Source organism: Gavialis gangeticus, unplaced genomic scaffold (genome assembly GCF_001723915.1).
Source record: "Gavialis gangeticus isolate Ggan-Ray unplaced genomic scaffold, GavGan_comp1, whole genome shotgun sequence".
Lineage (NCBI taxonomy): Eukaryota > Metazoa > Chordata > Crocodylia > Gavialidae > Gavialis > Gavialis gangeticus.
The window spans coordinates 7,294,731-7,305,917 of NW_017728998.1; the positions used below are offsets into that span (position 1 = coordinate 7,294,731).

Below are 11,187 nucleotides of genomic sequence, written 5' to 3' on the forward strand. Positions count from 1 at the left end.
ATCAATACAACCAGGTATGCATGATCACCAAGTGCTCTCAAATGCGAAGGCTGGACAATCCCTGGTCTTCCTCAGAAACCAAGCAGGTGCCATCTGCAGTATGCCGTCATAAGAAATGCATATAGGTTCTCAGTGCTCAAGGTCCTGCCAAGCAATGGAGGATCGTATTTTTAAGAATAGACAACCTAGGGCCCGATTCTATCCCAGTTATAGCTTATTAGGCACAGAAGTAGGTGTACATGCCTAAACATCATTCTCTTCTACCCTGTTCAAGTCCTGCAAAATCTGCTAATGCATCTACTTTCACTCTCATCTTGCCCCTATAACCGAATCACAAGCCAATGTGCTCATCTCCCTTATACGGTGGCTTTGAATGATCTTCCACAACTCGAGTAGAGTGGAACAGAAACACACTTGGGTGCAAACGTCCACTTCTGTGCTTGAAAGTAGAAAATCATCTGGCCCTTACTGCTCCTGAAAGGTGTTGTATTGATGGCTCTGGGGACCAAGATGGTTTGTCCGCCCATAGAGCAGGTGCAGTGGCAAGACAAACCCAGGGATGGGAATAGAGTTCAGTTTCCAACTCATTCCCTTCTGTCAGCATCAGTGCAAATCAGTGTCAAGAGCCTCAAAGCTGAGAGCCATCCAGGTCATGTCAGGTCATCCATCCCACTGACTGGCTGGCAGACAGATCATTTCCAACCGAGGTTGTTGTTTTCCCCACTAGCAAGCTGGATCAGAACCAGAGATATCAGATCTACATCCTACTGCCCTCCCATTAGCCATCCAGCCCCACACTACTTTCAGCATGGGTCTCAGTCAGGGGTCATTTTGTCTCAGGATTTCCTACCTTATCAATGAAGTAAAGTGCAACTGCTTGTTGCCGCAGCTTCATTTCCTTGGCTCTCCAGTCCAGGCAGTACTGAGCCCGGATCCTGTCCACACAGGTCTTCAGCTTCCAGGCAACATCATACTTTTCCCAGTCCTTTTCTCCCTAAAAGGGAAGAGAATGAAATCAAATTAAAAGGCAGAATACAAGGTACTAAAAAGTGACTTCATCTTCCGAGATCAGACCAAACAAACTGCTCGCTCCAAAATATCCCCAAGTCTTTGGGAGGTTTGGAATCCAAATCCAATACTGGACTTCATAAAGGCTCTTTTCCTCAGTCTGACACATGTAGGGATGTGCCATGTCTGGTGAATCCCTGAACATTTCCAGGTTTTAATGTACCCATCTCCCCTATATGGTGGTTTTGAATGATCGCCAATGTATTCACACTCACAGACAAAAGCAAGCACAGGGCGGATCTAACAAGCTACTGCTAAGCACTTGTCAAAGAACAGCAGCATCTGAACTCCCTTGGAAATATAAGGGACCCTCCAGTCTCTATTTTTCAAACGAGACTTACTTAAAATAAGACAATTAAATATTCTGCAGTAACCGCATCAGCTTGCAAGCCCTGTTTTTTGACTTGGGTCTGTTACTGATGAACGGCAGAAATTCAGGGCAAAGCTAAATATTACCTTGCACCTGCCTGAAGCCGCTAGATGGAGCCACAGTCATTCTCCAGGCTGAAACTTGGAGATGTGGATGAACTGGCTTAAAGAGCAATGGAAAAAAACGGTATCTGGTGTAAATAATATATTTGCAACACTTGCAGCGCATTTGCACATGGGGAAGGTTCTTCAAATAAGACTGGAATCTCTGCTATAATCAAAGGATATGGAGCAGTACATTATGCAGCTTAAAATAGACCCAGAGATTGGTTGAACCAGTTACTGTAACTGTCTTTCATCTGCAAAAAAACATTTTAGTAAGGGCATAAATAGTAAGCAACTGCCAAGGGTTGCTGCGGATCCTGTTTGGTAAATCTTAGCATCTGGCTCTGCTTGGGATGTACAGCTTCATTTACAACGTATAGGGCCCAAAGCACGCCCTGGTGAACAATTTAGTCTGGGCTAAACTCGAGGAGACCATTATTCCAGAATCATTGCACTGAAATAAGGGTTTGTGAAGAGAAACTGTGCAACCAAGAGCCAGGCGCACAGTGCGAGTTCAGATGCTCAATAGAGGGATTTGCAATGGGTGGATGGAGGGTTTGTTTCAATCCATTTTTTGAAAATACTCTGGACAGGACTGATGTGATGGGAGCCTGGCCAGGAATCAGACACCACAGTCCTCGGTGAAGCACAGCTGCGGCCAAACAGAACTGAGGAGGGTCACAACCTCCAGCTCTTATACAGCACTTTCCATCAGCAGATCCCAAAGTGCTTTTCCAGAAGAGGCCTCTATTTCTCAGATAGGAACCAGAGGCACAGAAAGATGCACTGATTTGCCCAAGATCATCCAGAGGGCTTGGAAAAACCTGTCCTGTATCTCCTTAGGCTCAGTCAAATGCTCCATGGTGGATGGCATTAGGTACACAGGGCAAGTTAGATCAGCCCCTTATGGACTAACTAAATCAGAGATGTATAGCATGAGTTTCATGAGCCCAAACTCACTTCCTCATTCATGACATCCACAGGCCAAGAGGTCAAAATCAAGACTTGACTACATGACAGGTCTATCTCCAGTGGCATCTAATAATTGAATGTGATGGTGCCCAAAGCCACTGAACGGTGTTAATGCCGTATTATGCCAGGTACTGTAGAAAAATCTAGGAAGACCTGAACTTTCCCTCATATTGACAACAGTTTGGAGCTGGCACCATGAGACTCCTACCAACCCACAGCATTGCCATAGAGCAGCCTTCTGCGTGCACAGACAGAGAACAAGATGGCATGAGGGAGCCCAGCAACCTTTTCCTACAAGTGGCAAAGCTATCTCTGGCAAGGACTGAATAGGAGAGTCAAGATATGAGATTACCATCATCAGAGATTGAAGAGCATCTCTCTTTTCTACCCAGAGGCAAATACCCTTCTGCTGTGACCCGGACAGCATTTAACACAGGACAGCAGCCGTCTTGCCTATTTACTCTCTTCAGGCCTCTTCGCAGAAACAGCTAATTCAGCTACAACTTCTGATTTTTTTTTTTACGTTAACTACTGAAGCAAAACAACTGGCAGCGAAGCTCAGCTTCAGCATTTGCTGTGCTCAAATGCTTGCCTCTTGGCTGTGACTGAGTCCAATACATACTTCTCCCTCTCACACCAAAAGCATGTTCTGCAATGGAAAACAGTGGCGTAGGCATTTTAAAGGACACTTTGCCATCTGTATGGCCTCTGACTCCCTAGCTTCTGATGATTATTTCTGAAACCGCAGAGTAAGACCAACCTTCAGCTTAGAGTTGGCATTCAGCATGACATATTTGACTGATCCCTGCACGTTTTCTGTCCAAGATGCCAACCAAGTGACAGTATTGTCATGACAAGCTTCTTTCCATGTGTGTCCTGGTGGGGGCACTGGGATGTTTTTCCCCTATATGGGGAAAAATACATACCCATGTAAGCCTTCATGAAGTAGCACTTATTAACTACATTGCTAATTTACTCTCTGTTTAAATGGCTAGTTTAACTCCCATTGAATAGCAAGTGGGCTTTGTGGGTGAAGAGATCAGAACAAAAAAATTCAGCTTCTTATAGAAATTAGGACCCAGAAGAAATACATACAGAGAAAAGGAATAAAGAACAGTGGACATCTGTCGCAGTACGGGATGCACTTCTGCTCAGAATATTTTTGGGCAGAAGAAGTTTGGGGGAAAATCAGTGTCATTTTTCAGACTATAACAGTGCAGCAAATAACAGAAGAGAAGTTTGAAGTAATAAGTTTAAAAAGCTAGTCTATGCACAGAAACTAGTTGTGTAATTTATTAATCACTAGACTTTGCTTGGATACGTAGAGAAATATATATTGTGGGTCCGCAATCAGCTAACTTTTCATTTCTCTATGCTCACACTGGGAATTGATTCCCTTAATGCACTTGCTAATGGGACAGTTATTTATTTTTAAAGGCGTTACTGTGTTCCTGTATTTTGGTGTGGGCAAACTATAGGAAACTACTGATTTCAGAGGTGCTTTGGCAAGAGGCTCATGAGTTTGAACTGACCTAATGTTGCTCCTCCATCCCTAAAGCCTCCCCACTCCCTCCCCGCAACCCAAGACCTCAGCACATTCGTATAATCTCCTATTGGACTATAAAGGCTGAGAGACCTCCTCCTCTTCCCAATGCTGTGACCTCCAGCCTTGTTGCTGGTTCCCAGGTGCTCGCTGTCAGGTCAAGGTGCAGAGACACAAAATAGAAGTGGAGTGCAAACGACATCAGAACTGGGTTTTTGGTTGTAGCCGCGTTGGTCTGAGGACAAAGGCAGGCAAGGTTTTTTGGGTAGATGTGATAACTTTTATTAGACCAACTGAGTAGTTGGGGAAAAACGGTTCTTTGCAAGCTTTTGGGTGCAATAGCCCTTCTTCAGGCATTGGAAGAGAGTTATCCAGGAAAAACCAAGCGGTGGGGGCAGCATGGCCTGGGAGAACACGTAGAAAGGCACTGAAAAGCAGACAAGCAGCAAGAGCTCTGAAAATCGCTCCCCAGCACTGCTGCAAGGACACCAGCCGCATGCAAACAGACCAAGAGGAGCTGACACTTGCACGAGCTAATGAACACCAAGTCGGCAGAGGGCTCTTGCATTTTCGGACTGAAGAGGCAGCTTGCCGGCGAGGCAGAAATTTGCAAGCCATCACTTCTTTATAGCTCTGATTTCCCTGGAGCAGGGTTTGGCTCTGCAGAGCCATGCCAGGCAGGGGCGACGTGTCTTCCAGCAGATGGCGAGCTTGGGCAAAGCACATGGCTGAGACAAAAAGCAAGGGGAAAAAAACCTCCACCTTTCTCAGCAGGGCGGGAAACCTGCATATTTTACTCCTAATTCACAAAGGAAACAGGGAAACAAGTGCAGTCACCACCAAGCAGCACAGAGGAGGGCGTAAGGAAAACAAACAGATTAATGAAAATAGCTTTGTGCCACACAGAAACTAGCAACTCCCCCCCTTCTCTAAAATCAGAACAAGACCATCTAAAATAAATACTTGTGCCAGCAATTTGATGAGGACCTGCTCAGAAATGAAGGACTCCCTTACTCCTCCTCCCCTTACAAGGGCTTCAAGGCAGCAGAAACTGGGGAAAAAGCAGTAAATAAAATATGAAAAACACACTGAATTATTCACTCCAACCACCAAATATTGTTGATACACAAAAAGACCTTTAGCTTTCATGGGTGGCAACCCACTCCCTCCTACATACTACAGGGAAAAGTTGTTCCCAGGGAAAGAACCGGAGTAGGGAGTTGTTGTATTGAAAAGCTTAATTAAGTAGGGCTTTGTTTCTCCAGCTCAGCCAGGTGTCTCAGCAATAAGGATAGTTATTTTTAAAACCATCTGCTGCTTACATAAACTTTCCCTTCAAAGATCTCACAGCATTTTACATCCAAAATTCATACTGTTATTCGCCATGGCAGAGCAAGAGACACAAAGAATCTATCTTCACCGCCAAAAAGCTGTCTTCCTTTTAAGGCAGTAAGGCAATTGCTGTGCCATAATATCCTAGTGAAGACAAAGGTGCTTTGCACTTCTTGCCACAAGAGAGGTAGCACTAGCCCTCCTCACCCCATCCGACTTTGCATGATGGGCCTCATAGTAACCCTACCATGCCCTGTCTCTGCCAGGATTTTAGGACAGGACAGCTAACGTGTGAAGAAATCTCTCCCTCTCTGCCCTGCCTTGGGTCATTGCACACACCCCTTCCTCTTTCACCTGTGTGCTATGTGGTTTAACTTGGTCATCTAGGTGACTGGACTGTAAAACTTCCTGAGGGGAGAGGGAGCTTACTCTCTTCCTCTGGCAGGCATTTTGAAAGCAGCAAGCAGAGTACCTAGGCTCTGAGTAGATGAAACTTTGTAAGTAGAAACCTGGAATCTAGCTAGTAGACTAGAACTAAATAATTCAGACACATATTAAAAGTGTCCCCAAACCCATTCTCTGTAAAGGTTCAACTTATTTTGGTTTGCTCAAAGTGCTTTTTTTCTATTCCTTTGTTCTACCCCTCCCCCTGATCAATAAAGGTATTGGGTTGCAGCATGACTGGCTGTTTCTCTGTGAAAGTGGCTGAGAGACAGACCTTCATTACTTCCTTAGCTGTGCCAGCTACGCTGGGTTTGCCTTTCTATTTTCCTCTGGTGCTGGACGCTACCTTTGGATGCTTCAGGCTGGAAGAAGCACCCCGAAATATTACCAGTGGGCAAAAGCACTCCCAAGGCTTACAAGGTCTGCGTACCCTGGGCTGCACAGAGTCCTACCAGAGACCAGGGCCTGGGTGGTGGCAGTGTTACCCCAGGCTTGCAGGTGTTTTCCAGGAAGAGGAATGGCTCCCCCGGGGAGACTCTCGAAGCGTGGTTTTAGGTCTGGCACAGTGAGGTGGGTGGCTCTGCATAGTAGTGCCCCCTACCGGGCAGCCACAACATGCATTAAGTACACATGCTTTCTTAAGGGTGTGTCTACACACATCAATGCAATCCTGTGCAGATACTTAAGCTAGCTCTGACAGATGGTGCAGCATACCTATCCTAGCATAGTCCAACCCAGACTAGTATATCTTAGCTAGCTCTGAAACTGTAGATGTTTACTAGAAGCAAAACCACCTGTTATCACACAGTGCTCCATTCCAGCTCATGTATCTTGCTTCTCTAAATGCAGGCCTGCTCTTCTAGTGCCCAGCCGGGCTTCCTCCAAGCTGACCCAGATATCTGTGTACAACCATGCACAGTGCAGTACAGACACACACTCCATGACTTGCTAGAGTATGTCTACACTACAGACTGTAGTACAGTGAGGAGACACCAGAGCTAGTACTTGTACCAGAAGCAGCATAGCTGCCACAGCATTCCTGCATTCAGGCAAGGAGATGGTCAAGATGACCTTTGAGGTCCCTCTCCACCCTATGAATCAAAAACACTTGAGGTAGATTGCTTAGATTTAGCTTGGGCATTGTTACACTACATTGTGCTCTGCAATGCAGACAGATCCATGGTTATCCCATGGCAGAGCCAGGATAAGGATGCCTAAGTTTTCCTACCCCACCTGGAAAATCCTATGAACTGGTCCTGCACTGCTTCTCTTATTCTTAAACTGCTTTCAGAAGAGGCAGTTATCTTGAAGTACAATGCCTATCTTTCCCCCCTGTGAATGGAACTCCACCATTACCAGGTTTTGACCTAGCTGCATGATGTGCTTGCAATGAAGCAGACAGTTTTTCCCCCAAAGCTCTTAACCCCACCATGATATAATCCCAGTAGAGCCACCTCACAAGTCACTGGAAGTTCTGCTTTTCATTTCCTGGACAAGGGTAAAAGTTAATAAACCTCCTGCTATTTTAAGAAGAGCCTTTGACTTAAGTGCTGGGCCTGAGAAAGAACTTAGAAAATAAATAACTAAAATAAAAGCCATCCAGCTCAGAAGTCTCTATTCCCCAATGTGAGAGTCAATTAGTTATAATCAATTAAATAAAATGAAGGGAAACCAGGCCACCAGGGGATGGGGGAGGGAGAATGATAAATGAAATACCAGTCTAGATGTAGAGTGGGAACAAGGGAAGCAAGGCAGGGAGGGGAGGGGAGGGGAGGAAGGAGGTCACCAGTGAAAGAACGAAACGGAAGCAATTGAAAAGAAAAGTTCCATTTACAAACTCTCCTTATTGCAGGGAGAGCAGAGAATGCCCTGATGTGTTAGCCCCTGAGGCCTTTGTCAAGACTTTTTAAATTGATTTAATTTTTCTGCCTTTGCCAACAATTTCTGGTGAGCCTAGGGAGGTGATTAATTCACAGAGACCAGTGCCTGCGGTGTGCCCTGCTTTGCATCCCCCCGTGCAACCGGCATCACCTACTCTGAAACAGGCCTCTACAATTTCTGTTTCTACGTCTATTGGGATGTTCTGTCCCATTAAAATTAAATTTGAGACTCCTGCAAGGGGCTCCATGGACAATCCTGGACACTGAAATCCACTGTACAAATATATACCCTACCGCCTCAGCAGCAGCTACAGTCTCCTATGAAGTCTCACTTTAACCTAGATGGATCCTCTACGATGCATTGCCAGGCAGGTTATGAAATCAATATAATCAGGAGAGTATTTTCCTGTTCACAGTTTATAAATTGTTGTTGCAGTAGCTAACTTCACAGAGCTATTGACTCCAGCATCCTGGCTCAACTTGTATGCGTGAAGGGTGCTGGATGCAGTTTTGTCCCCCCCCATTTTGTGTAGGCAACATACACTGATGGGGATGTTGCTACACAGAGAAGTTATGTGGCTTGTCCCAGGGTCAGAGAAAAATCTGTGGCAGAGTTGGGAACTGAGCCTCTATTTCTCAGCTCTTCATTCTGTACTGTAATCCTATGGCCATCCTCGTTTCCCCCAAGTTCAGTTTCAACTTGCGCCAGATAAACCAGCATCAAGATGCCCGGAGTGGTATCACATCACCCTTCTTTGTCATTCTGCCCCACCATTTCTGTAGGAGCAACGTGTTCGCAAGGCATGAGTCACTCAGTCACAGCAGGTCTTTTTAATTGAGGACACTTGCCTCAGAATAATTTGAACTTTCAATTTCTTTCTTTAATGAAAATGATTTCATTAATTTCAAACCACAAAGGTTAACCTATAGCTCCCTAGGTTCTCGCTTTTTCATCGCTTTGTTCCCATGCCTGACATTTGCTACATCTTAAGGAGGAATCTTCATTATCAAGTAAATGATGCCAAGGCACCACACATGCCCCTTATTCCCTCAAGCTTCATTTGGTAATTTGATTGTTTGGCCCTGCATAAAGACAGATCACATTAGGGATATCCAAGTCCCAAGAGTCTGTGGCTATCCTCCAGCATATCCCATTTGTGTGCACTCACGCCAGCCAACACCACTTGTTCTTCATATCGTTCTGGGAACTGCTTCTCCCAGAAATTAGAGCACAGTATTGGCCAATGAATAAGGACCAACATGAGTCAATCCTGGGTGTAACTGCTATTTTTGAAGTCATTGTCCCCAAAAGCATTGATCTGGATGGAAGAATCCAAACACCGGAACTCCCCACTGTCACTCTTGAAGCCTGGCATTTGGGAGGTCTCACTACATGCTGGAACTTTCTGGCTGCCTTTTGCTTCTTCTCAACCTAAACACTTAACTCCCAAATTATCCAGTTTTATAAAGAACACCTCAAATGCAGACTGAAGCATGAAGATTATTTTGTAATTTAGGTTGCTAATTTACATTATTGTAGCACCATAAAGCCCAGGTGCCATAGAAATACAGAAAGCAAGACAACCCTAGAAATACAGAAGACAAGACACTCCTTTCTCCACATTTACATATTAAAGAAGATCCATGGATGAAGAGGCCATAGAAGTGCAAACAGTCCTGTAAAAATATAGGAAGATGAAAGCAAATAATGCAAAATACCATTTGTAATCTACATGTGAACGTAACTCAGAAGAGATGGTGCATAGCAGGATGAACAGAGCAGGAATGAAATGGCATTAGCAGCTCGGGAAGCTGTTTTTTCAGAAGGGCAGCACCTGGTATATTCCAACCGTTAATTGTGGAAACACTGGGAAGGATACAAACGTAGCAAAACCACTCCAAATTTAACAGCTTCATCCAGTGTTACAGTTGGGCTAAGTACAGACATTTGAGGGTGTTGTGGGGAGGTTAAATCTATTCAAAATAGCTGCCTGATATCAGGTAAGTCAGGATGGGGGGGTAGCCAAGAGTGTAGGGGTCCAGCAGGCTGGAGGGTATTGGGGGTCTGCCAGGGGATGGTGGGCAGGCACAGCCTATGTGTGGGGGAGGAGGGGAGGCGCAACCCCAGGGTGGAGTGGCGAACAGATGTGGCCCATGGGTGGGGTAGGGAGGGAAGCGTGACCTGCGGCCATTTAGTTTCCTGTAGGCCAGTCAATTTCTCAGCGTTTTCAAATGTGGGAGGTACCCATGACCTGTAGGTGTGTGGTGGGGACCAGCGTCATCCCCACCACATCTCTCCCACCCCTTCCCCACCAGGACTTACTTGCTTGGCTCCAGCAGCAGCAAACGTTGATAAAAGTGGCTGCACTTGAAGCGGCTTGTGAAATGGAGGTTGAGAGGGCTGACTGTTGATGGGGTGGGGAAGCAAAAAGCTTGCGGTGGACAAAAAATAGATCAGTGCAGGGGAAGCAGGTAGTGAAAAAAGCAGCCCTGGGGCTGGGGCCAGCGGCTGGGTTTTCCCAGCCCCAGGGCTGCACAGGGGAAGTGGGCAGAACAGAAGTTCCATGCACCCATTTGACCTAAATTGAATGAGTCTGATACTACGTAGATCCAGATTTATCTTCAACCAGGTTCTGCAATTTTTAGAACGGTTTGTGTGCACGGACCTTCTGTTCAGTTATGGTTTAGACTGATTGCCGGTCACAGAGACTGGGTCTGTAAGTGTAAGATTGGCACCGGGGCAAGCTAAGTTTAAATCGGGTGGCCATTTTGAACCTGATTTAATTTCCTGAATGTCTGTACTTAGCCTTGGAGTGGTTCTGCAATGTTCATATTGTTGTGGACAAGCCAGTAACAACAAGTAGAAAGTCATCTCTTCTGAAGCTGCTCCAAATGCACGTGTCCACATCCTACCCCAGTTACAGAGCTAATAGCACCATCCCATTTCTCATTCCTTTTGAAACTTTTCCCTTTTGAAGTGGCCCCAAACGTACGTATGTTCTTACCCTCATAGTACAATTGAGGAGATGAACAACTATTGTCATCTTCATGTCTATAGTTTCATAGTTTGTAGGGTCGGAAGGGACCTGAGCAGATCATCAAGTCCGACCCCCTGGTATGTCAGGAAAGAGTACTGGGGTCAAACAACCCCAGCAAGGTGTTCGTCTAGCCTCCTCTTAAAGACCCCCAGGGCAGGAGCCTGCACCACTTTGCTTGGAAGTAGGGTCCAGATCCTAGCCACCCTGACAGTGAAGTCGTGTCTCCTGATGTCTAATCTGAACCTACCCTCTGCCAGCTTGTGACCGTTATTCCCGGTCACTCCTGGTAGTGCTCGGGGGAACAGGGACTCCCCCAATGCCTGCTGGTCCCCTCTGACTACTTTGTAACAGGCCACAAGATCCCCCCTCAGCCTTCTCTTGTGGAGGCTGAACAGGTTCAGGTCCCGTCGCCTCTCCTCGTAGGGCCTGCCCTGCT

The 11,187-nt window shown here is 45.9% G+C and overlaps 1 protein-coding gene across 1 annotated transcript in view; it reads right to left on the reverse strand.

The window, feature by feature from the left end:
• Positions 1–673: 673 nt before the first annotated feature.
• LOC109289270 (DNA topoisomerase 1-like) overlaps positions 674–11,187 on the reverse strand; it is a 46,210-nt gene continuing 35,696 nt past the window's right edge. Inside the window, 3 exon segments of the mRNA XM_019505263.1 lie at positions 674–994; positions 3,275–3,402; positions 5,545–5,561. Of these exon segments, the coding sequence (XP_019360808.1) occupies positions 827–994; positions 3,275–3,402; positions 5,545–5,561 (313 nt within the window). The 3' untranslated portion in view covers positions 674–826.